The sequence below is a fragment of the Alternaria ethzedia genome (genome assembly GCF_023757985.1).
Source record: "Alternaria ethzedia strain BMP 0044 chromosome Unknown scaffold_20, whole genome shotgun sequence".
Taxonomy (NCBI): Eukaryota; Fungi; Ascomycota; class Dothideomycetes; order Pleosporales; family Pleosporaceae; genus Alternaria; species Alternaria ethzedia.
The window spans coordinates 1-26530 of NW_026056213.1; the positions used below are offsets into that span (position 1 = coordinate 1).

At 41.1% G+C, this 26530-nt stretch overlaps 3 protein-coding genes across 3 annotated transcripts; all 3 read left to right on the forward strand.

The window, feature by feature from the left end:
• Window positions 1-12800: 12800 nt before the first annotated feature.
• On the forward strand, window positions 12801-14276 carry J4E87_007306 (uncharacterized protein; the record flags this gene model as incomplete). Its single annotated transcript, XM_049378902.1, has 4 exons — window positions 12801-12845; window positions 12906-13308; window positions 13358-13430; window positions 13481-14276. 4 exons carry the CDS (start codon window positions 12801-12803, stop codon window positions 14274-14276), a joined length of 1317 nt encoding a protein of 438 aa, XP_049231172.1.
• A 5214-nt stretch (window positions 14277-19490) lies between these two features.
• On the forward strand, window positions 19491-22174 carry J4E87_007307 (uncharacterized protein; the record flags this gene model as incomplete). Its single annotated transcript, XM_049378903.1, has 2 exons — window positions 19491-20367; window positions 20463-22174. The coding sequence occupies 2 exons, from the start codon at window positions 19491-19493 to the stop codon at window positions 22172-22174; spliced, it is 2589 nt and encodes an 862-aa protein (XP_049231173.1).
• A 991-nt stretch (window positions 22175-23165) lies between these two features.
• J4E87_007308 (uncharacterized protein) lies at window positions 23166-26346 on the forward strand (the record flags this gene model as incomplete). Its single annotated transcript, XM_049378904.1, has 4 exons — window positions 23166-23283; window positions 23333-23490; window positions 23540-26178; window positions 26238-26346. The coding sequence occupies 4 exons, from the start codon at window positions 23166-23168 to the stop codon at window positions 26344-26346; spliced, it is 3024 nt and encodes a 1007-aa protein (XP_049231174.1).
• Window positions 26347-26530: the final 184 nt, after the last annotated feature.

Below are 26530 nucleotides of genomic sequence, written 5' to 3' on the forward strand. Positions count from 1 at the left end.
TTAATTTAAATTTTTTTTTTTTTTTTTTTTTTTTTTTAGAGTCTATTAGTTTTTACTAGTTAGAGAATATTTCTATTCTATATTACTTTAGTTATAATAGCTATAATTAAGACTTTACTCTATTTTTTTAATTAATAACTAAGTAGTATTTATATATTTTATATTTTTTATATTATAAAGCTTATAGCTAAATTCTCTAAACTAGTAGTATTAAAATAGTGTATAGAATACTTCTATAGCTCTTAAGATAGGTAAGTTAGCTTTATATAAGTAATAATAGTAATAAAAAAGTATAGCTAGTAGCTATAGCTAGTAACTATAGCTTATAACTATAGTATATAACTATAGCTATAGTTTAAGTCTTATATATAAGGCTACTATAGAAAGTATAGTAGTAAAATAGTATATAAAATATCTTTTTATATATAAACTTTCTACTTAACTTTTATATAAATTCTTTTATATATACTAATACTTATTAAATAGTAAAACCTTTATTAAAAAGAACTTTCTTAATTAACACTAATATCTAAAGATATTTAACTCTCTTAATATATATAGCGTAGTACTAGCTAATATTACACTAGTCTCTAAAACTAGTATTTTATACTCTTTACTAGGTATATAAAAGAGAGCTATATACTAGACTAAATAAGTTATACTACTTTATAATACTATAGTAAAGTATAAGAAAAGGTTTTTATACTACTTTAGAATATATAAGCTTTTTATAAAAGTTTCTATATAGAATAGTATAACTATAATAATTACTACTATAAAGTTTAGTATTCTTTTCTATTTTTAGTAGTTAAGTAATATATCTAAAGTAAAAGATTACTAGCGTAAAGAGTAGCTTTTATAAGGTAGACTTTATATATAAAGAAGTAGGCTAGTTAAAAGATAGCTTATATTTAGAGTTAAGAATAGTAAATATAGAATCTAAGAAAGAAAGAGTCTAGCTAGATCTATATAGAAAGAGAGAGAGAAAGCTAGTAGAAGCTAGTACTAAATAGTACTAGCTTATAGTAGTAAATATCTCTTTTAAAGAGTCTAGTAGCTTTAGTAGAGTTTAGTAGCTTTAGTAAAGTCTAGTAGCTTTAGTAAAGTCTAGTAGCTTTAAAAATAAAGATATTTAAAGTTAAAGTAAGAAAATAGCTCTAAGTAAATCTATAAGGTTTATAGAGGCTATATTCTTATATATATCTCTTTTTTTAAAAAGGCTATAGCTAGTTCTCTAGCTAAATCTACTAATAGTAAAAGAAAAGAAAAGAAAAAACAAAGAAAAAAGTTAAAATTTTAACTATATTAAAAATTCTTAGATATAGCTTATAGTTTATATAAGCGTGCGTATATCTATATAGTTTCTTATATAAAAAAGCGCACTTCTAAGGTATTTTCTACTACTCTAACTCTAGAACGTAAAATTTAAGCTAAATAATATTTCTATACTTTATAAGAAATAGTATCTTAATTAAGGCTATATTCTAGAAGACTTAAGATAGTAGAGTAGAGATACTAAGTAATTAATAGTTAACTATAGTGCTATTTAATAATTAGGTATAGTATATATTAATAGTATAGAGTTTAGGTAGTAGACGTAAAAGTAGCCTTTACCTCTTACGTACGTAGGCCTCTTTAGAGGCTTTTATACTAAAATCTTATTACTACTAGCGTAATTAAGCTTCTAATTACTAATATCTTTAGATAAAAAGGTCTAGTTTAGAGGTATATTAAGGCTAGAAGGTTTAGGCTTATTAGAGAATTTCTAGTAGAAAAGTTTAGTATTATAGTAACTAAGATAGTTACTAGCTATGTACTAGAAGGCTTTAGAGAAATTAGTCTACTTAATAAGGTAAGCTTACTCTTCTTAGATTTTATTTACTTCTAGTAGAGCTATATTCTTAAATAAATCTATAAGCTACTCTTTATAATACTTACTAGTACTATCTACTACTTCTACGCTAACTAGTTAAGCGTAAGCTTAATTAGAAAGAGCTTTAGTAGCTAATAGATATAGTAGTTAGAGGTAGAAAACTAGAAATATACTATTTTAAAGTATCTTATTAGAAAGCTTTAATTTATACGCACGCTCTTTATAGATAACGTAGATAACTACGTAAAGGCTAGTCTATTAATACGTAAGTTTCTTAAAACACTACTTAGTTTACTAGTTAGTTATACTTATATAGACTTTATTACTAATAGAGTATAGTAAAACTATATAGTAAGTAGAATTAGCTTAAGTACTTTATTCTTACTATAACTATAGAAGTTATTTCTTTAAATAGGCTACTAAGTTACTATAGTAGTTTATTATTTTCTTAGCCTATAATTATTAGTTTTAAGTAAGTAGAAAGAGATTAGCTTTAATATTCTTAACTAGGTAGACGCTACTATAGAGGTAGTAGCCTAAGTCTATTAAAAATAAAGTTATACTAATACTTAAATTAACTATATTATTTGCCTAGAACTTAGTAATATAAAGCTAGATAGCTTAGTTATCTTATATATAGTTAATATATTACTATAAGTAAGTTTTAAGAGACTAATTAGCGCGCTTAGTTTACCTATCTATCTTAGAGTAGTAAGTAGTAGATAGAACGCGTTTAATTCTTAACCTCTAGTAGATATACTTCTAAAATAGAGCTATAAAGTTAGTACTATAATTAGATATAATAGTAAGAAGTAGCTTATAATTTTTAAATATATCTATAAAGTAGCGTAAAGCTTTATAAGTAGTTTATCTATAAATAGAGTAGAAAAGCTTTTGTTTAGTTAAGTAATTAATAATAACTAAAATATTTTAATACTCTCTACTATTAAGGTAGAATAGAGGTAGATCTTAAATAAAATTAATAGTTAGGTCTAACTATTAAGTATAGAGAATAGAAAGTAGCTATAGGTAGCTATACTTTCTATTTTATAAGCTCTTTATACATTTATAAGTAGTATAAGTATTATAATACTATATAATAGACTAGCTTATTTTAGGCTAGTAGTAGTAATTATATATTAGATAAAGCGTAGACTAGAGACTCTTATAACTAGTAATCTTATAATTATAGTATAGATTAAAAATCTACCTCTAAAGTCTAGTGTTTCTAAAAATATAAAGCCTAGTTTAATTAATAAAAATTTAATAGCTCTATCTAGTACTAATAGAGATAAGATTAGCTATACTAAAATAGTAGCTGTTTTTATAGAACTATTTAGAAAGTTTAGTATTATAACTATTAATAGTAGTAAAAGCTTACTAGGCTATAGAGTTATTCTTATAGATAGTATCTAAAAGGTCTTTAGTAGAGTAGAGGTTATCTTTATAAGTAGAAAGATTAGAATTATAAGCGCCTTTAGATAGTAGAGTATCTAAGTTATTAAAAATAGTATTCTTATTAGTAAAAACTATATAAAGAATATACTACTATTCTAGATTTAAAAAGAAATTAAATTATATAGTAGAAGCTAGTGTATAAAGAGTAGTAGTAATTACTAGCTATATACTTAGTAAAAGTGTCTTTAGCTCTAGAATAATTAAGGTAATAGTATAACATAGATCTTTAGAGTCTAAGAGAATATCTTAGAGTTAGTAACTAAGTATATTAGCTTTAACATTTTTAATACTAGGTACGTAGGTTATCTTAAAGTTAAACTAGAATAAAAATAAGAACTAGTAGGCCTAATATTAGGTAAGCGTCTTAGTAGTTATAAATATTTCTAGGTTTTTATAGTTAGTTACTACTATAATAGAGTAGCTAGAATCTATAAGTTTAGACTTCTATTCTTTAAATACCTAGATAATTTCTATAAGCTTAAGATTATAGATATTATAGTTATATTCTATAAATAAGTGTTTTTTAAAGAAAAAAGCAATAAGTTATAGAACGCTCTAACTATTAAGTTACTTTATAACTCTACTAGTAGCCTACGTAGATATATTAGTAGTAATATAGATAGGCTTAGAGAGGTTAAAATATTAAAGCACTAGACTCTTATAGAAGGTAGCTTTTAGTGCGTTAAAAGCTTTCTAATACTTAGAGGTCTATACTAGTAGGTTATAAATAGTATATACTTTACTACTAGAATTCTTAATATTTAGTATAACTTTAGCCTTAATTAACTTAGTAAGTAGAAAAGTAATAGAGAAGTAGCGCTTAATAAACTACTAGTAGAAGCCTATATAGCTAAGAAAAGCTAGTAATTCTTTTACGCTCTATAGCTACTTCTAGTTATAAATAGCCTCTACTTTAGATAGATCTATCTCTATATCTTTATTAGTAATAATTATCTCTAAGAATTTAACTCTATTTATATAAAACTTAGATTTCTTAGAGTTAATATAAAAGCCTTATTCTTTTAGATAGGCTAAAACTTTCTTAATATAAGTAACGTACTCTTTAATAGTCTCTAAATAGATAAGAATATTATCTAGATAAGTAGTATAGAACTAATCTAAGTATTTAAAGAGTATACTATTAATAGCTTATTAAAAGGTTATAAAAGCGTTATAAAAGCTAAAAAGTATAACCTTATACTTATAGGTATCTATTTAAGTAGTAAAAGCTATAAGCTACTTAGAACTAGGTTTTATCTAAATATAATAAAAAGTGTAAATAATATTAAACTTAGAAAAAATAGTAGCTTTATTTAGCTTAGCTAGAGTCTTATAGAAGAAGAGAATTAGGTACTAGTTCTTAATAGTAGCGTTATTAAAGTTCTAGAAATCTATATATACTCTAATACTACTATTAAACTTACTAATAATAAGTAGAGAGTTATAAGTAGAAGAGTTATAAAGGCTAATAAAACTCTTTATTTCTATTTTAATAATATATACTTAGATAGTATTCTCTTACTAGCTAGAGAAGAGGCGTAGATAGTAATTAGAGATCTTAGCTCTAGAGTATAATTTAATCTTATAGTTATACTTAGAATACTTAAATAACTAAGACGTAGTAGCTTTATTAAACACTAGAATATAATTAGTATATTTCTTAAAAAGTTCTAGTATTAGAATATTCTTAAGAGTAACCTTAGTAGAAGTATCTATAAACTTAGTATAGTCTTTATCTACTATAGCGCGCTAAAATTAAAAGTTCTAAAGCTCTCTAGTAGCTATTAAGTAAATAGTTAAATTCTACTTTTTATATAGCTTTTATATTACCTTAAGTAAAACCTATTAAATATTAATTTTAGAAGTAGGCTTAGGTAGTAGCGTTAGTACTTTAGAATCTATAAGCTTAGAGAAAACCTTTATATAACTAGAAAACTAGAGTAGTAGTAGAGGCTCTATATTCTTAATAGTAATACTATAGTCTATTAAACTAAAATTCTGTCTAGTGTAACTAGAAGGCTAGATATTAGAAGAAGTTTCTACTTCTAGAGAGTTATGCGTATAATAAGAATCTAGTAGACTAATAGAGCCTATTTTCTTTTTCTTGTAAATAACTAATAGTATAACTCTAGTAAGCTAATATAACTAGCAATAGTACTAGTTAGTAAATTTAATTATTTCTATATAGTAATTAAGTTTAAGTTAGTAGAGCCTTCTTTATTTAAACCTAAGTATAAGATTAAAAAGACTATAAGATTCTACTATATAAGTAGTTATATATTCTATATAGATATCTATTTTAAAAAAGAATTTAATCTAGTAAGTAATTAATTTAGTAGTCTTACTATTATAGCTCTTATATATAATAAGTTATAATAGTAGAATTAAAGTAAAGGCGTAGATTTAGTTTAAAAACTTCTTTAAAACAAAATTACTATCTACACTATTATTAGCTAAAGTCTTATACCTATAAGAAACTACTAGAGTAGAGCTAATAAAGAAAGAAAAAGTAAACTATTCTAAATTATAGAGAGTAATATAGCTAGAGCTAGTAGTAGATATAAAAGTAAATTATATAAAGCTTAGAGTTAAGTAGTAGTTTTTCTACTACTAGACCTAAGTCTATTAAAGTAGCGCACTAGTATTATAGGTAGTAAGATCTATAAATAACTTAGCTAGAGCGTTTTACTATAGCTATAGTTTAACTCTAGAAGGTAGTCTACTTTCTAGAGTTAGTAGTTTTCTAAATTAGATTTAGAAGCGTCTTCTATATTAAAAAGATTAAACTAGTTATTACTATAGTTAGACTCTAGAAAAAACCTAGCTTAACGCTAAGTAGCTTTAACTAGTTCTTTCTTAAGCTTCTTAAAGTAATTATAGGTAATATAACTAGGCTAGTAATAGGTAAAATAAACTTTAGGCTTATTATTAGCTAGCTTAGAGGTATAAGACTTTAAGAAAGTTAGCTTAGTAGCGTCTAGCTAATCTATACCTTAATATATAAAAGCGTCTTTTACCTTAGAACTCTCTACTATAGTAGCGTTATTAGTAGTAGTAGAACTATAGTAATTATAATTCTAAAAGCGCTTATAGAAAGCTACTCTAGAAGTATAGTTAAAGTTATATATATAGACTATAATAGACTCTAAAAGCTAATAAAAGGCCTCTAACGTAGAAGTAGCCTAAGATAATATATTAAGAAAATTAGCGTAGCGTAATAGAAGTTTACTTATAATCTTAATACTATATAACTTATAGAGAATATAAAGGTCTATAGCTAGAATACTAAAGTTAATCTTAAAAGAGGCCTAGGCTTTAGAGTTAGTCTAAATATTAATAAGTATATAAAGGTATTAAAGCTAGAATATCTTATTTTTATTTATAGCAAAGAGGTTAGAGTTACTCTAGATCTAATATAGAATAAGAAAGTACTCTATCTTAGTAGAGAAAGTATAGCTATACTATAATTCTAGAAAAGAAAAAGTAATATAAGCTAATTTATTAGTATACTAATAGATAGATTAAGCCTAAGTCTTAGAATCTTAGAACTACTTACTCTTAGCTATCTAGTAAGTAAATATACCTAAAAAAAATAAGTTTAATAATATAGAGTTACTCTTAAAGAGGCGTAGCTTAGATAAACTACTATTATTAGTATCTATGTAGACTTATATATTATCTATAAGATACTTTATTTTATAAAAAGTAAGTAGAAGAATAACTACCTAACTCTTAATAATAATAAATTTATTATTCTTAGTAACTATAAATACTAGCTAAGTAAAAGAAAAGAGCTAGGTAGTAGAAGTAGGTTTACTATATTATATAATTAAAAATAGAAATTTAGAAGTAAAATCTAAAGAAGCCTCTATAAAAGTAGAAATAGGTATAACTAAGAGCGTTTAAGTAGGTAAATTATCTAATAGAAATAAAGAAAGTTATAAAAGCTATAAATTTACCTATTCTTCTAGAAGAGTATTATATTAGGTAAAATCTAGCGTATTCTTTATTTTAGTAAGTAAAGCTAAAAGCTTAGTAGCCTACTCTTACTAGGTCTTAGTATTATTAGTAGCGTTATTATACTAGATACGCTTTTTATTAAGCTACGTAATTAAGTAAAAGTAATAGGTAAAAACGTTTTTAAAGTTCTTTTAAAGTAATTTAAAGTTCTTACTTAAGTAGGTATAGTAGTTCTTAGTATTATAATACTCTAAAGTATAGTTAGCTAGAGTATAAAAGAGTCTAGAAGTAAGAGTAGCTAGATAGTTATAGTCTAAAGTAAAAAACGCAGATAAGTTAGTAGCTTCTAGTAGATATATAAAATAAAAGCTTAGAAAGGTTTACTTATCTAGATTAAACTTAGCTATATACTTAGTAAGGTAGTTCTAGATAGCCTCTATAGAACGTAGATAAAATATATATAAATTATTAATATCTAAAAGCTATTTACTAAAATAGCTAGATATAGTAGAAAGCTAGAAAGTAGTAACTTCTAGCTTAGAGTAAAGAAGTAAAGTGCTAGAGTAGCTAGCCTATAAAGTATTCTTATCTAGAAATAAAAAAAAAGAGTAGAAAAGTTTAGAATCTAGAACTTTAGTAGATAAATCTAGTAACTTAATTATATAACTCTAAATATTCTAAGTAGTATTAATACTAGAGTTAACGTAGTAGAGCAGAGTAGCTAGAAAGAGTAGCTTTCTAGAAGTTATTTCTAAAAGTAGAAACTTATTAAAAAGCGCTTAGCTAGTAGCGTTAAAGCTAGAAAGCTTTCTAATAGACTTAATAAAAGAGAGTTAACTAAAATAGGCTTAACTAGTAGTGTTAAGCCTGTAAAAGAGGTTATAGCTCTTAGACTAAGACTTCTTAGTAACTTTAATAATAAGCTAAGACTTCTTAGTAATCTTAGTAATAGGCTAAGACTTCTTAGTAATTTTAATAGTAGGCTATTTAGTATCTATAGAGTTTTTAGAGTTAGAAGTAGAAAGAGCTAAGTAAAAAACTATAAAAGCTTTACGTAACTAGTTATAAAACTAAAAGTAGATCTTAGTATAGGTATAACCTTTAGAAAGAAAGCTATTAAAGAATATCTAGTACTACGTAGAAACGCTATAGCTACGCTAGAACTTATTTTTATTACTAGTATTAGCTATTACGTGTAGTACTTTTTAAGAAAGATAGAAAAATTAGTAGTAACTTTATAAAAGATAACTTAGAATAGAGTTAAAGTTAGTTAAAAGTTCTATCTAAGTGCGTAGATAGAGAAAGATAAGTTTTAATTATATAAGTTCTTAAACTATAAAGGTAGAGTAGCCTAAGATAGTAGTAGATAAGTGCCTATCTACGTAATAGATAAAATTTCTAAAATTTACTAGCCTACTAAACTTAAAAGTTTATAGCTAGAAATAAAGCGCGCGCGTATAGGCGCGTAAAGATAAGTAGATAAGTAGAGTAAAGGCTATAGCTCTAGGCTATTAAGTAGTAAAGACTATTCTATAGTAAGAGAGCTATTCTTTTTTACTTAATAGTATACTAAAATAGAGTCTAAATCTAACCTATACTAGTAGTAATTAGAGTGCTAAAATTTTAGCGCGCTCTTCTACTATCTAAAGACACTAAACTTAGTAAAGAGCTAGTAACTAAAGCTATAATTCTATATAATAACTAAAAATAAGTAAAAGCTACTTATTTTTATTAAGGCTAGAAGCCTATAGTAAGTAAAAATGCTTATAAAGTCTACTATTATATAAGATAGACTTTATGCGTAAAGAGGTAAGCTAGTTAAAAGATAGCTTATATTTAGAGTTAAGAATAGTAGATATAGAATTTAAGAGAAAAAAAGTTTAGCTAGATCTATATAGAAAGAGAGAGAGAAAGCTAGTAAAAGCTAGTACTAGATAGTACTAGCTTATAGTAGTAAATATTTTTTTTAAAGAGTCTAGTAGCTTTAGTAGAGTCTAGTAGCTTTAGTAAAGTCTAGTAGCTTTAGTAAAGTCTAGTAGCTTTAAAGATAGAGATATTTAAAGTTAAAGTAAGAAGATAGCTTTAAGTAAATCTGCAAAGTTTATAGAAGCTATATTCTTATAGCTTTATACCTAGTATAACTATCTTAGAAACTTAAAGAGAAGAAAACTAAAGTTTATAAAGTAGTAGAGTAAGCTAACTATATATTAAATATATATTAAATATATAAACGCTTAAAGATACTAATTTATATATATACTTATAACTTATTTAAAGAACTATATAATTACTATAAATCTACTAACTAATATCTTATCTATATTCTATAATAAATTCTAATATCTTACTCTATATTATCTAATATAGATTATTATTTTATATACTAGAAAATATCTAAGTAGACTCTAAAGATATATAGCTTAAGTTCTAGGTAATATAATAGATAATACTTTTATAATATCTACCTTACTAATAACTAAGCTTATATATTTCTTTCTACTAAAGATAATAAGCTATATAATTATTACGTCTTTTATTAAACTAGCTATAATCTAAGTATTCTATATTCTAGATATATATATTTTAAAACTATCTATAGCTACTTCTTCTATAATAGTACGTAATAGATAAGTATATATTCTAATAGTGCGCTTAATTAGTTATAAGATAATATTTATTTCTTATACTTTATAGTAAAACGTAACTACTCTTAGCACTACTTATATTACTAATATCTTAGTTTAACTAAATACTTATTAGCTTATAGTTACGCTAAATACTACTCTAAGAAAGTTAATAATAATACTTTAGTATTAAAAGAGAAAGCTACTTATTCTCTTAATAAGAATATTAAGCTCTATACTATTATCTATAATATATTCTATATAGAATATAAATATACTACTAATCTTTATTAGAGAAGTAAGCTTAATAATAATACTAATAACTCTATAGATATAGATAAAAGTCTTTTTAATAATAATCTACTTAACTTAGATTTCTTAGCTACTTTATATTTTTTATATTCTTTAAACTATAATATTAAAGTTTATAATAGTCTTAATAATAATATTACTTACCTCTTATCTTTTTCTTTATAAGATATTAGTGCACTAGCCTATAATAACTAGCTAGATAATAATCTTAATTACTTATATCTATAAGTTATAAGTCTATTACCTAGTACTTATCTTCTTAATAATAATCTTAATAATCTATATTTTAATCTTACTATAGCTACTATACCTTTTATCTCTACTATATTTATTTATATACTATAGAATTATAAAAAAGCTATAACTACGCTCTAGGTAGATAGCTAGCGTACTATAATATATACTAAGTTTAACTTACTTCTATAGAAGAGAGTATATAAAGTAGTAACTCTTTTTACTAGTACTAAGACTCTTTTAATAAAAATTATATTTAAAGCTAAATTTACTTTTACTAGTAATTTTACTAAACTTAAAACTTATATTATTATTTATAGAAACTACTAATATCTTAGTAACTATAATAAGATATTCTCTCTAACTATATAGTTTATATCTATTTATATTCTACTTATAATCTATACTCTACTTAATTAAGTTATAAGCTAATCTAATATTTATATTACTTTCTTAAACGCTACTCTTTAAAAAATACTTTATATTATACTACCTCTACTTATAATACTAGCTCTAGACAAAGTCTAGATACTTATAAAGTTTTTATATAGTTTTATATAAGCCTTTTATATATAGTATAATATACTTACTATATAACTTCTTTAGATAAAGTTTTATATATCTTTTTTTAACTTATATATCTATATCTATACTACTAAAGTACTTATTATCTTTATATATATTAATAATATTTATATATACACTACTAGCTATATACTTATCTATAATTTTTATAAAAAACTATCTAAGTTATTTACTATTATATCTAAAAATTCTAATACTCTTTACTTTAGTATATATATTAAATATATATAAAGTACTATTAAGATTTATTAAGCTAAGTATATTTAATACCTACTAGACTATTTTAGTTTCTATAACTTTCTATCTATATAGACTTTTTATAACTATTATAATAAGCTCTATTAAAAAAAAAATACTATTACTAAAGTATAATTCTATAAAAAGTACTTTTAGAAATTTAGTTTACTTAATTACCTTTCTACTATAATATAAATTAACCTTATATATACTACTTCTCTTTATAGCTAGTATAATACTAACTTTAACTAAACTTATTTTAATACTTTTACGCGCGCTTATATATATATATAGTATACTACTAATATAGGTATTACTTATTATAAAAGTAATACTTAGCTACTTAGCTACTATAACTCTAACTAAGCTAGTTATTTTAATACTTATTACTTTACTATAGAATATATCTTTACTTTTACTAAAAAACTAGTATTATAGTTTTTAAGTATTTAGAAAGTTACTACTCTTTTTATATATAAAGCTAAATATATAGCTTTTTTTAAAGTAGTTAAAAAAGTATTATAAATTAAAGAATTTATTAATAACTTATATATAAGTTTTTATTTTAATAATATTTTTATTTATATTAATAATAAGTCTACTATTAAGCTATTAAAGAATTCTAAGTTCTATTAATATAGTAAATATATTAATATTTATTACTATTTTCTTTATAAATATATTTATAATAGTAATATTACTATTATATAGATTAGTAGTAAAATAAATCTAGCTAATATACTTATAAAAGCGTTAAACTCTATAAAGTTTAATACTATTTATAGTACTTTAAGTGTCTTTTATTATATAAATAGTATATATTTTAAGTTAAAATTTAGAAGAGCTATTAGTTAGGTATCTATATATATAATTTACTTATCTACTATATATTTACTTACTAGCGTTACCTCTCTATTATATATACTAGGGGTTTCTTCCTCTATATAGATTATTAATACATTGTACACTCCTCTTTGTTCTACATCTTCGGACCGTCGCGTATGCTATGAGAGCTGCTGTTTCGTCTGGCTTGGCTTGCAAGACGCTGGCGACGATGGAGTTTTGAGTCGTTTGCCAAAGAAGCTACCTGGGACGGCGATCTCCCGTGCATAATCGGCAGGCCCGCAGAGGGCATGTATCACGGACGCCTGTCACGCCCATGCCACAGCTCGCCCAAGCCAGCTTGCGCGTCGTCCCACCCAAGGCTTGCGATAATGGCTTTTACAAACGAGGGCGTGGGCTGCCAATGAGGCGACGGCGTCATAGCGGGGCTGAAATCTGCTGAACGACCCCTCCAAAACCTTGCTGGACTCTTAAGCTCTGGAACACCCCACCCAAACAAAACAACACCGACACTTGATCTTACACATACAACTAGTAAGTCGAATTTTCTGCCGGCAGCCTCTCCGCGGCCGGACTCTGCTGCCCGCGCATCCGGCCTGCTTCTATATCTCCTGCCCTGCACGTCTGCGGCTCCCCAGCACCCCAATTGACTCTCCCAACAGCAATCCTTCACCATGACCATCACCAAAATCCACGCCCGCTCCGTCTACGACTCTCGGGTACGTCGTGCACCAGCAACGCATCTCCCACCACGGAGCTTCACGGCTAACCCGCTCTAGGGTAACCCGACCGTCGAGGTCGACATTGTCACCGAGACCGGCCTTCACCGCGCCATCGTCCCCTCCGGCGCCTCCACTGGCTCCCACGAGGCCTGCGAACTCCGCGATGGAGACAAGTCCAAGTGGGGCGGCAAGGGTGTCACCAAGGCCGTCGCCAACGTCAACGACACCATTGCCCCTGCCCTGATCAAGGAGAAGCTCGACGTCAAGGACCAGTCCGCCGTAGACGCGTTCCTTAACAAGCTCGATGGCACAACAAACAAGACCAACCTGGGCGCCAACGCCATCCTCGGTGTCTCAATGGCCATCGCAAAGGCCGCTGCCGCCGAGAAGGGTGTCCCCCTCTACGCACACATCTCCGACCTGGCTGGCACCAAGAAGCCCTATGTCCTCCCCGTACCCTGTAGGCAATCCCTATCGAGCAATGCAGTCACTGCGTACTGACTGTGCAGTCCAAAACGTCCTCAACGGTGGCTCGCACGCCGGTGGCCGTCTTGCTTTCCAAGAGTTCATGATCGTTCCCTGGTAACTTCATACCCGTGCAGCCCGTGGAACTCGACACTAACAGCTCCCAGTGAAGCCCCCACCTTCTCCGAGGCGATGCGCCAAGGAGCCGAAGTCTACCAGAAGCTCAAGGCTCTCGCCAAGAAGACGTACGGACAGTCCGCTGGAAACGTCGGTGACGAGGGCGGTGTCGCCCCAGACATCCAAACCGCTGAGGAGGCTCTCGACCTCATCACTAAGGCCATCGAGGAGGCTGGCTACACTGGCAAGATCAAGATTGCTATGGATGTTGCGTCCAGCGAGTTCTACAAGGCCGACGAGAAGAAGTACGACCTCGACTTCAAGAACCCCGACAGCGACAAGAGCAAGTGGCTCACATACGAGCAACTCGCCGAGATGTACAAGTCTCTGGCCGAGAAGTACCCTATCGTCAGCATCGAGGACCCCTTCGCTGAGGACGACTGGGAGGCCTGGTCCTACTTCTTCAAGACCTACGATGGCCAGATTGTTGGTGACGACTTGACCGTGACCAACCCCGAGTTCATCAAGAAGGCCATCGAGCTCAAGTCTTGCAATGCTCTTCTCCTCAAGGTCAACCAGATTGGTACTATCACCGAGGCCATCCAGGCTGCCAAGGACGCTTTCGGTGCTGGTTGGGGTGTCATGGTTTCTCACCGCTCCGGAGAGACCGAGGATGTCACCATTGCCGATATCGTTGTCGGTCTACGATCTGGTCAGATCAAGACTGGTGCGCCAGCCCGATCTGAGCGTCTCGCCAAGCTTAACCAGATCCTCCGTATCGAGGAGGAACTCGGTGACAACGCCGTCTATGCCGGCAACAACTTCAGGACTGCCGTGAACTTGTAAGCGACTGGTCTGCAGAGTCCGGTAGTGCTAGGGTCATGAGATGATGCGACGATAATGAAGTTCAGAGCGAACGGAAATATGTACACGAAATGCAACAATATATCCTACACAACACATGTCCGCTCCCCAATTAGGCATTGCAACCTGACGCATATGTTGACTTGACATTTTCTCATCTCCCGTAACATCATCTCTCTGATCCCGAAGTTGCTATTGCAGAACCTCCTTGCGTTTACTTAGCAGCTGAATCACCCGAGGACGTTTTTGTTCTGACTCATGCACTGTATATCACCTCGGGGAGACATGTATTCAACGCAAAGTACTCAACGCTGTACTCACTCTGACATGACGGTTTCCGTGACGTTGCTACAGCATGTGAACTACCCGCTTTCTAGAAAAAATAAGCGCGGACGTAGAGAGGTCGGTGCGTAAGAGAACCCATCGTCTGTAGCCTTTCTTCTCGGCCCTGTCAGTAAAAGTAGACACAATCCCTTACAAGCCCGACGAAGCCCAAGCTACACCTAATCGATCCGCCCCACTGCCACTACCAATATTGACGTTTCTTCGAAGTATCTCCGACAAGCCCAGAGGCCAGCATCTCTTGGGTTTGCCTGTCAAAATGCTCCTTATCCGCGATTGAGTGGAGCGTTCGGTCTAGAGTTGCTGTGCTTATTCAAAGTCAAGGGTTTTCATGTGGACCCTACCGAGCACTGCCTTCCTGCTGTCATCGTAACTACAAAGACGCTTTACTTTGGTCTGCCTGAGAATAATGGAAAGATCGACATCGGTTTCTCCAGGCAGCATCATAGTGTGGGGTATCTTTCATTTCTAACGAAGGCTATACACTTGATAAATAGAGAGAATACCAAGATGAATGTAACAGACGGCCAATGATGTGTTATGGCCGAGTAACGTTCAGTGAGCTCGTTGCACGACGACTGAGGAAGTACAATTAGTCGATTTACTACCGCCCAGGCCGTCTGCTACTGCTCATACGCATTGCCGTCTTACTTGCATCACCCACATATGTGTTGTCCCCATCCCAATTCCAGCATCTACCTCGATATACCGTTCTATTCCCACAGGCCCACGGCCATCCCCGGCCCGCCAACTACCTCACACTGCTCCCTACTCTCACACATAGGCCCAGCCCCGTTTCTCGCACTATACGCACAGCAAATCCAATCCCCACCACAATAATTCGGGACCCAGAAGCCTGTGGCATTGCAGTACCGGAATCGATCACCGAAATGGTGACATTGAGCCACGCCGGGCAGGCACATGGGGTCAATCTGCCATAGCGCTGTTGTGGACGCTGGTGCCGGAGACGTGGCGGTCGCGTCGGTTGGAGCAGCGAATGTAGATGTGTCCATCGCGACTGTTGTTGTTATCGTTGGTATGGTGCAGGCGGATTGCAGGACTGCGGAAGCGGTGTTGAGTGGTAATAGGAGGAGGAGGAGCAGATTGGCCGAGAGTTGATGAGATGGCATTGGGAGAGACATGATCTTGACTTGTTGATTTGAGGGTGGAGACATCGTATAAACTGATGCGTGGGCCGGATGCTTTTGAAGAGTCCTTCAGCTGCTCATGAGTCTGAACTAGTGGTATGTGAGGGGTACAGTGCTCGAAAAGAGCGCATACTCAGGCTATTGATTAGGCCGTGATGGTGTGATATCACATCTTTGAACAAGGTGCCGAACTGTAGGTACCTTGAAATGGTGTACATGTATGACCCTGTCCTATGCATCAATGGTACACGACCACTCAAGTACCGCGATGCTCATATCTAGGCAGTTGGAAACTACCATCGAGGACACCATATAGTATGGACTGCCAACTGATAGACGGGTGGCAAAGTACTTTGGTACTCATCGTAGTGTTGGTGTGCGTTTGCTACGAACGGCGTGAAATCGAATGGTACAAGGACGATGTCACTGGAGCTGACTGTCTGCCTGTTGATCAGACTGCGCTTCTTCCGGCATCCCGCCATCACACATGTGCACTGAAGGTTTGTACAGTCCTAGCTGATAGATGGAAACTCGTTGAGCATGCCGACGATCAAGCTTGCAACACGCCGGCTTCGCGATGCTCTGCGTACCCTCTCACAAAGTCAATTGAGCAGGTATTCGGCCAAATCTCGGTATTGGTAGTTGTGAATCGAGCCGCGAACGACCTCATGCCCTGGCCTAGAGACGGTCCGGAACTCGGCACGTTGGCGGCCCGGGCTGTACAAGCCATCGATACCCCGAGCAGACACTACAGCGCACGCCATAAGATAGATCTGTTCTGGGCTCTCTGTGAGCTTCACAATAGCCATGTTCGGAGCCTGAGACGCGGTGCAACGTAAGAAGCGCAAGGGATATGCAGGAGCTGCTCAGGGTCTGTCAAAGCCTAGGCTTGTCATCGTTGCCGTCTGACATTAGTTGGCCGAATGAGACGCACCGCCGCCCTCAGCTCGCCGTGCTTGCTTTATGTCCTGAGCGGCGGCGTAGCACGAAGCATCTTGTTCTGGAGCGGGCCGGAGCCGTTTCACCATGTTGCAGGCTGATGCGTCGTAGTTCAGAGTAAAAACATTTGATTTTTTTGAGAGCTCGCGCGTTAAGCCCGTAATGCTGTCTACATGTCAGCTGTCGATGCAAGCTTCCTAAGGAGCACGGTCGTGCGGCTTTTGATATCGACGAGGCAGACCAGGTACCCGATATGGGTAGGCCCAGACCGTTGCCAAGGATTCTAGAGATGGGCGCAATGTATAGACAGCAAACATGGATGTCCATGCCGTCATCATCGCGGAGTAGATTCCCGAGAGATCGAGAGTCTTCGTTGGTACAAGGTGTGTTGCGAACGCCTCTGCTGAACATCTGGAGCAATATAGAAACAAATGTGCAGCAAAGGCTTGGAGTAGGCAGACCTTGGGCTGGCCAATGGTCTGGACAGCTCGACGGCTCCGCGGGTAGAGCTTCTAGCGCGGCATGTCAGATGCGTACCATGGTTCATATGCTCTTGACCTCGCCAGCTGTGATGAACCAATAGATGATAGCGCCGCTCAATCAGTGGTGTCAAGACGTCTGCTTAGAGGTGTGATTGGCAAGCGCATTATCTCGACCCGGTGAGTGGGTCGTGGTTGCAGCAAGATCTTGAGGAGTCGTCGTAAAATTTCGACGATGTTCGCCTCACGATCTAGATGCTACCGCCGGCCGGCCGTCGCTTGAAGAATGCCTCTCCACTATCGCAGTTGCGGTGAGAACCAAGACGCCGACGTTTACTGGAAAAGTCCTAGCAACGTGATGTAGCGGGTACTGGCAGCTTTCATGGTTTGTGGCTGCTCCTTCTGCAGCCCTGGAGTGGTCCGGTGCAGCTAGCGCCGGAAAATTGGATAGCCGCATGCCAGGCGTCGCACATGTCCACAGCACTCGTTGGATGGCAGCTTGGTAGCGACGAGTGTTCACGGGTAATGGTGGTGTAGGTGAGGCCAAAAGGGAAGATAAAAGAAAGAAGGGCATGAATGCTGACATGGCCTGAGCCCCAGCTAGAGAAGCTGATCAGCACACGGTGCACATCATTACTCGCATGGGAGGACGCCGTTCACGATGTCGTGTCGATCATGTTCTGATTAGTTGGTACATGCTTGGTGCGACGGGTTCCCAAACAGGAGCCCACCCACGGGTCTGGAGAAGTCACGACGTGAAGCAGACACCATGTAACGTTACTCTGACCTCAGGCCTCTCGAGGGCCTTTGGACGTTGGCGGAAGTCGAGCCAGCAGACGGAAGCTGTGAAGTGAATACGGACAGCGGAAGGGCAGCGGCTGATTCGTCAGACAAAGATGGTTTGTCCCTAGCGCAGGGAATAAGGGTAGCAAAAGGCCGAGCATGCAGCCTGAGGCCTGGGCTTGAGAGATGACACGTTACTGTTTGCTCGAGGGCCGAGAGTCTGGGCGACATGCAGAGGGGCGGCGTCACAGAGTGAAGCAGAGGGCCGCAGCAACGGTGTCGAAAAAGAGGGCAATGTCGGGCCAGGCGACTGGTGGGCGGGTGTCGGAGCTGCGTGAGGGCAGAGATGGACGACGCGAGCACGAGCAGACACCTGGGCAGCAGAACAAAGGGCGCTAGCTTCCGTTTCGGCCGATCGTCGATCTGGCGCCATCAAGCGGCGGCGCTAAGCCCGGTGCGGCGCTGTCCATCTGCAAACACTGTGCTGCACGACGGCAGTGCGGCTTCATGGGGAATGCGAGGGCAGCAAACGGGCGCGGTGCGCTGCGTGGGAGCGGGAGCCGCTGACGTCAGGCTGGACCAAGGCTGGAGGGCGCCGACGTGGGTGGGCGCCGCGGCGTGGCAGCTGTTGAGCAGCAGACAGGCAGCTTCGGGGCGCCACAATAAAGCATGCTGGCCATGGACTTGCGGATGGGCAAAAAGAAAAGACGACGGCGAAAGGGTAATGTGCATGTTGGGGCGGGCGACTGTAATCGTCATGGCGTAGGGCCAGGCGTGAGCGTCGGCGGCGACTGTGCGGGCGAGGTTTGCATAGGGGCCGAAGCGGAAGGGGCTACTGGGGTAGCGCTGGGAATCGTGCAGGAGCGACCGGCAGCCGAGCGCGTCTAGACTGTTCCAGCAGGCGCGGCCCACCGAGCGTGCTGACCAAAGCCGCCAGGGTCCCTCGACGCTCAAACTCTGCCCCAGCGTCCAAGGCCAGCTCGCAGCACGGCGAGCCTCACGGCGAGACAGCAGCAGCGGTCGGGGCCCGCTGTCCTCTTGAAGCGCGCCAGGCAGCCAGCAGAGTCACCACCAAAACGAGCGGCGGGCCTGGAGGGCGAGGGTGCAAGGTGCCAGGCGCGAGGTGCAAGGACGCGCAAAGCCACGGCTCCGGGACAGGTTCTAGATCGTCCACCAGCCCTTGTGTGCGACTCTAGCAAAAGACCAACCATATCGCTGACTGCCCGCCGTGCCTGCCATTCCTCGCATTCCTTCTCTCAGTCCCGCACATCACGCCTTCCTCGCCCTTCCCACCCACGTTACTAATCCGCTTCTGCATGTGTTTCCGCCTGCCTTGGTCGCCTCTGCATATCCTCCCTCCAGCTGCCCACCTCGTCTGACCCAGACCCCTGTGCCCATCCTGGACCCCCGTGCCGACTGCCCGCATGGAAGTCTGAACGATGGAGGGACCTACTACCATCCCACCTGATATAATCGAGCGTCAGTCGCTCTGCTTCTCCCGCCCCATGCCTGGCATGGTCGTACAGCAAGGCGAGAACGGCTTCAGAGAGGGACTGTCCCAGCTCTACGTGCCGGCAGAGAGCAACGCCGCCGAGCAGCTCGTCAAACTCAAGGATGCCCTCCGCAAGGCTGATACCGACAGCTTCTGGATCCAGCTCACCCAAGGCCTGGCCAAGATTGCCGACGCCCAGTACGCTTTCGTCTCCAAGCGCATCCTCGTCGACGACAAGAATGTTGCCGTCGAACTGCCACCCATCGGCGAGCCTGGAGCCTGCCTTATGGGCGAGGCTTTCTACATCAACGACGACCATGGCAACGGACCCGGCCACCTGAGAAACTTCAAGTACCATGCCTACCAGTGTCCGTGTGCCTACATGAAGCACGACAAAGTCTTCATAATCCCCGAAAGACTAAACGACTTTATTCTCGACAATCCAAACGACCTCATCATCCCGGGCGAGGCCTACCTCGGAATCCCCTTGTTTGCGGAAGGAAAGTGCTTCGCCCACTTTGGTGTCATGTGGGGTAAAGAGGGGGCTGCTCGGCGCGTGTTGAGCTGGGGATTTCTTGAGATGCTGTTCCATAGCCTGGAAGACATGATCCTAGAGCGCGTCTTGGAAGGCAACGATTTTGCAGAGGCTGCTGAACCAATCCGAGCTCAGATACCCAGGATCGTGCCCCACAGAGCCGTCTCAGTTGCCCAGTCATTGAAGCCTTACGCCCGGAGTCTATCCCATGAGTTGAGGACGCCGATGCAGGGTGTCGTTGGTATGCTAGACGTCATGATGGCAAACGTAAAAGAAGCATCAGAATCCCTGCAACTTGAATCGCGGACCCGTGAGATACTCGACACACTCAGGGAGAACATTGAGGCGGTCCAAGGTGTGTAACAATCCTGCAAAACCACTGCTTGATCCTCCTGGGAAACACCAATCCAGCATCGAGTCTTGAACAGAGCCATGCTAACTACGTATTAGACAGCTCAAGACGCGCAGTCGAAGCAGCCGACAATGTTGTCCACGCCTATGATATGAACATGGGCGTACCAGAGACCCCACTTTCGCCACTAGACAAGACGCCCGACCAGTGGAACACCTTCTGGCGCGAGATGCGGCCGGATCTGATGATTACCGGCAACGACATGCGCGCTCCGCTACGCGGCATCAAAAGAAGACGACACGAAGTTTCCTGGGCAGACCATGCTAACAAGACACGCGTGGTCAAGAGTGCCCGCCAACGAGTTCGAGACACCTTTTCAGAGGAGCCTCCCATGCGCGGCACCAAGTCCTGTCCTCCAGACGCAAGCGCTCTGGAACTGGACCGACTAGACCACACCTGCTCACACGGAACATCGTTGGGCAAGTGTGACTCCACCACCTCGCCAATCTTCGCATCCGAACACTCCAAGGTCCCTGGACTGCGACACACCAACCTGCGAGAAGTCCTTCAGTACGTCATCAACGATGCGCTCAAAGTAGGAGGACGACCGGATTCCGCCATCGCCGAGGCCACGGACACGGGAGAGCGCATTGAAGTTCGGACGCGTAGCTCGAATGGAGAGGCACACACCAAATGGATCGAGTGGACTGTTTCCGCCGATGTGCCAGAGACAATCGTCATTGACGAACGGGACCTTGCTAAGATGGTCTCTTGCCTTGCTCTCAACGCTATCAAGTTTACACAGGACGGATCCATCACACTCCAAGCGACACTCAGCGCAAAAGGTCGCTACATTGTCATCAACATCAAGGACACGGGCTCCGGCATCCCAGCGGCGTTTCTGCCTAACCTGTTCAAGCCGTTTTCAAGAGAAGACGACTCCATGACACGGCAGAGTGAGGGGCTGGGCCTTGGTCTCATGGTCGCGAAGGGCATTGCGAGGAAGCTCGGTGGCGATCTCTTCTGCCTGCGTTCGCATGTGTCGGGACCCGGAAGAGGATCAGAATTTGAGATGCGAGTCCCGCTTACCCCAGGCGAAATATGCAGTCGCCCTGCAACACCATTTGGGTCCCCCACCCTGTCCATCAAGTCTCGCATGTCTATCGATCCCGAGGTACCTCGTCTGGACCTTGGCCGGGGCCCAGTCACCCCTCCGCTGAGTTCTGATGCATTCAGACACGAGCGGGAACGTCGGCCACCAATCACACCTGTCATCACCGCCCCCTCTGCAAGATCGCCAGATGACATTGGCCTTGCTACTCCCCGCCGCACTTCATCGCCCCCACGACAACACTCTACTCGCGCTCTATCTCTGGAGCGGGACGTCGTGCCAACCGATCTCGGCGAACAGCTGCCCCTCAACATTCTGGTCGTGGATGACAACGCTATCAACCGACGCGTCTTGGTGAGCATGCTCGGCAGGCTGGGCTACAAGAACATTACCACGGCATTCAACGGTAACGACGCCGTCGAAACGGTTCGTCGCAATGCGCTCGCGCCGGCTTCTGAAGCATTTGATGTCGTCCTCATGGACCTGTGGATGCCGCTGCTGGACGGCTTCCAAGCTACCGAGGTGATTCTGAAGATGCCCGAGCTCGTGCGAAAGCCGACCATCCTGGCCGTCAGCGCCGACATTACGGATGCCGCTCTGGACAAAGCAGTCAAGAGCGGGATGAAGGGCTTTGTCACCAAACCCTTCATCACCCGAGACATTGCCCGATTGATTCGGACATACTGCGCAAGCCAATGAGCTTGCACTTTCTACTTCTCCCACGGCGCTATGGCTGCCTGGGTTTATTCACGATACATAGATTATAGTCGTACACGATACAGGTGGTGATGCTAGAGAGCGGGCATGACTGGATCGGACTGGGTACATGATGATGACGATAGCATTTGACCGGGCCTTTGAAGGCTTTTTGCGGCGTTTAGCGAGCGGGATACCTTTGGTAGGCCATAATACCCTTTGATGAATTGTGCATGTCGGGACGACCTGGAACATGGGCTGCAGTAGCATACGCGGGCTACTATACAACGAAACGTTTACCATATGATTCGACTCGCTGCTTCCTTTGCGAGTGACACTGCAGTGCTGGCAACGTGAGCTCTGCTAAGACGCGGATTGCCGAGCTCGACCCGCAGGCACGGCAGTCTTGCCCCGGTGAGCTGCAGTCATGATGTCCAAGGTGGGGAGCTCGAGCCGCGGGGCATGGCCGAACATGGCACCTGGCCTCGGAATCTGGCCGCGCCCCAAGCCTTGCAGAGTCGCTGCGAACGGCGACTCTCACCAGCCACATTCCGCTCGAGGTGCAGTCGGACGGGTGCGCGAATGGCAACGAGGTGCGCGAAACGTGTTGGCGGGCGAAGGGTGGCTGGAGAGGCTGCAAGCGGACTAGTGCTGTGGCGCATGCGGGTCGATTTTAGAGGACAGATTTCTTGGGACGCGCCGAAGTCGAGACAAGAGCTGTTGCGCCGCCAGTACAGCCGTTGCTGCCGTGGACAATCGCAGAATCTTCCATCCTCTTCTCCTGTGACGCTGCTTGTGCCAGGAAACACGGTCCCTCCCTTGCCGCTCCCAGTAATAAGGCGGACGTTGTCCCAGTGCATCTCAACGTCATAGGCAAAGACCACACACTTCGCGAGCCGAACTATCTCTGCGACCACCACCACCACCGCGCCACGCGGACCATCCAACAGCGAGAGCACCGAGAGACGCAGACGCGGCACCGAGAGCAGTGGGCATGGAGAATGCGTACACCAAGACGCCTGCCGAGGCGCTGAGGCAGTTCCAGGTCGAGGAGCAACAGGGCCTCAGCGCCCAGCAGGTGCAGAGCGCACGGGAGAAGCATGGCAAGAACGGTATGTCAGCGTCGTCGCAGAGGCCGCCCATCACTAACACGCGGGACAGCGCTGCCAGAAGACCCGCCGACACCCATCTGGGAGCTCATCCTGGAGCAGTTCAAGGACCAGCTGGTCATCATCTTGCTAGGCTCGGCAGCAGTGTCGTTCGTACTTGCCCTCTTTGAAGAGGACGAAGGCTGGACGGCTTTTGTCGACCCGGCAGTCGTACGTACTAGACCAGACTCTGCCTGCACTGCGCTGACAGGCCCCATAGATTCTCACCATCCTCGTCCTCAACGCCGTCGTCGGAGTGTCGCAGGAAACCAGCGCCGAAAAGGCCATTGCGGCTCTGCAAGAATACTCCGCCAACGAAGCCAAGGTCGTGCGCGATGGCCACGTCAAACGCGTCAAGGCCGACGAGCTGGTTCCTGGAGATGTCATCTCCGTTACAATCGGCGACAGGATACCCGCCGACTGCAGGATCTTGTCTATCCAGAGCAACAGCTTCAACATCGACCAGTCCATCTTGACCGGAGAGAGCGAGAGCGTGTCCAAGGACACCCGGGCCGTCAAAGATGAGAGCGCCGTCAAGCAGGACCAAGTCAACATGCTCTTCTCGGGTACCACGGTCGTCACGGGCCATGCGACTGCGCTGGTCGTCCTGACAGGCGCCAACACCGCAATTGGAGACATCCATGAGAGCATCACGGCACAGATCTCGCAGCCCACACCCCTCAAGGAGAAGCTCAACGACTTCGGCGACCAGCTCGCAAAGGTCATCACGGCCATCTGCATCCTCGTCTGGCTCATCAACATCCGCAACTTCAACGACCCCTCGCATGGCAGCTTCACCAAGGGCGCCATTTACTACCTCAAGATTGCCGTCTCGCTCGGTGTCGCCGCCATCCCCGAGGGTCTGGCCGTCGTCATCACAACCTGCTTGGCCCTGGGCACGCGCAAGATGGCTGCGAGGAACGCCGTCGTGCGGAGCTTGCCTTCTGTCGAGACTCTCGGCAGCTGCAGCGTCATCTGCTCCGACAAGACTGGCACCCTCACCACCAACCAGATGAGCGTCAACAAGATGGTCTTCCTCAACGAACAGGGCAGCGGCCTTGAAGAGTTTGACGTCCAAGGTACTAGCTTTGCGCCCGAGGGCCAGATCTCACTTCGTGGCAATCCTCTCGAGAACCTCGCGGCGCAATCCGACACTGTCCGCCAGATCTGTGAAGTCACGGCGCTTTGCAACGATGCCGCCCTTGCCTACGACTTCAAGAATGGCACGTATAACCTCGTCGGTGAGCCTACTGAGGGTGCCCTTCGTGTCCTAGTAGAAAAGGTTGGCACTCCCGACATTGCCCACAATGCCACGCGCGCCAGCACCTCGCCTGAAGGACGCCTCGATTTCGCCACCAAGCACTACGAGAGCCAGTATTCCCGCCTAGCAACCTACGAATTCTCCCGCGACCGTAAGAGCATGTCTGTCCTTGTAAAGAAGGGCAACTCGCAGAAGCTTCTCGTAAAGGGCGCCCCCGAGTCAATTCTTGATCGTTGCACCAATGTCGTCGTTGGCAAGAACGGCAAGAAGATACCAATGAGCAAGCAACTGGCCAGTCTTATCAATAAGGAGATTGTCGAGTACGGCAATCGCGGTCTGCGTGTCATTGCTGTGGCGTCTGTTGAAGACGTTGAATCGAACCCGCTTCTGGCGAAGGCGAAGACCACCAAGGAGTACACTCAGCTAGAGCAGAAGATGACTCTCATCGGTCTTGTCGGCATGTTGGATCCTCCTCGTCCTGAAGTCCGCGCCTCCATCGCAAAGTGCCGCTCTGCTGGTATCCGCGTCGTGGTCATCACTGGGGACAACCAAAACACTGCCGAGTCCATCTGCCGTCAGATTGGCGTCTTCGGACCCAACGAGGATCTTACTGGCAAGTCTTTTACTGGTCGCCAATTCGATGATCTCTCCGAATCTGAAAAGATGGAAGCCGCTAAGCACGCAAGCCTCTTCTCCCGCACTGAGCCAACGCACAAGTCCAAACTCGTCGACCTCCTTCAGCAAGCCGGTGAGGTGGTCGCTATGACTGGTGACGGTGTGAACGATGCTCCCGCACTCAAGAAAGCTGACATTGGTGTTGCCATGGGCTCCGGAACCGACGTAGCCAAGCTCGCCGCTGATATGGTCCTTGTAGATGACAACTTCGCTACCATCGAAGGCGCCGTCGAAGAAGGCCGCTCTATCTACAACAACACTCAGCAGTTCATTCGCTACCTCATTTCGTCCAACATTGGAGAAGTCGTGTCGATCTTCCTGACTGCCGCTATGGGTATGCCTGAAGCTTTGATTCCTGTCCAACTCCTCTGGGTCAATCTCGTTACCGACGGTCTCCCCGCCACCGCTCTCTCCTTCAACCCTCCGGACCACGATGTGATGAAGCGCCAGCCCCGTAAGCGCGACGAGCCTCTCATCAGCGGCTGGTTGTTCTTCCGTTACATGGTTATTGGTACCTATGTCGGTGCCGCAACTGTCGGTGGCTATGCGTGGTGGTTCATGTTCAATAGCGACGGTCCTCAAATCTCGTTCTACCAGCTCCGCCACTTCCACCGCTGCTCTACCCAGTTCCCTGAGATCGGCTGCGAAATGTTTAGCAACTCGTCTGCCCAGGCTGCGTCAACCGTCAGCTTGAGCATCCTGGTCGTAATCGAGATGCTCAATGCCATGAACGCTTTGAGCAGCTCAGAGAGTCTGCTGACACTGCCGCTCTGGGAAAATATGATGCTCGTCTATGCCATCTGTTTGAGCATGGCCTTGCACTTTGCTCTCCTCTACATTCCGTTCTTGCAGGGACTCTTCAGTGTCATCCCGCTAGACGGCAACGAGTGGAAGGCGGTCATGGCCATTAGTGCGCCTATCATGTAAGTCATCCTCACAGTCTGTTAGAATCAACGAAAGAGCAAGGCTAACATGAAACCAGCATCATCGACGAAGGTCTCAAATTCCTCGAGCGCAAGTTCTTTATCCAAAAGGGTAACGAGAAGTTGGAGCTTGTCGAACAGCAAAACGGCCGGGCGAAGAAGGACTAGGTGTCTTCTTCCTCTTCTTCCTCTTCTTCCTCTTCTTCCTCTTCTTCTCCCTCTCACTCGCTGAGACGGGTCAGTGGACGGTCACATCTCCGCTCTGATCTGGTCAAGGAACGCGTAATATAGTCACCCTGCATATAGAAGCAAGAAATTGGGGAGTAGGTGTTTTAGGAGATAGCGAGGAAGG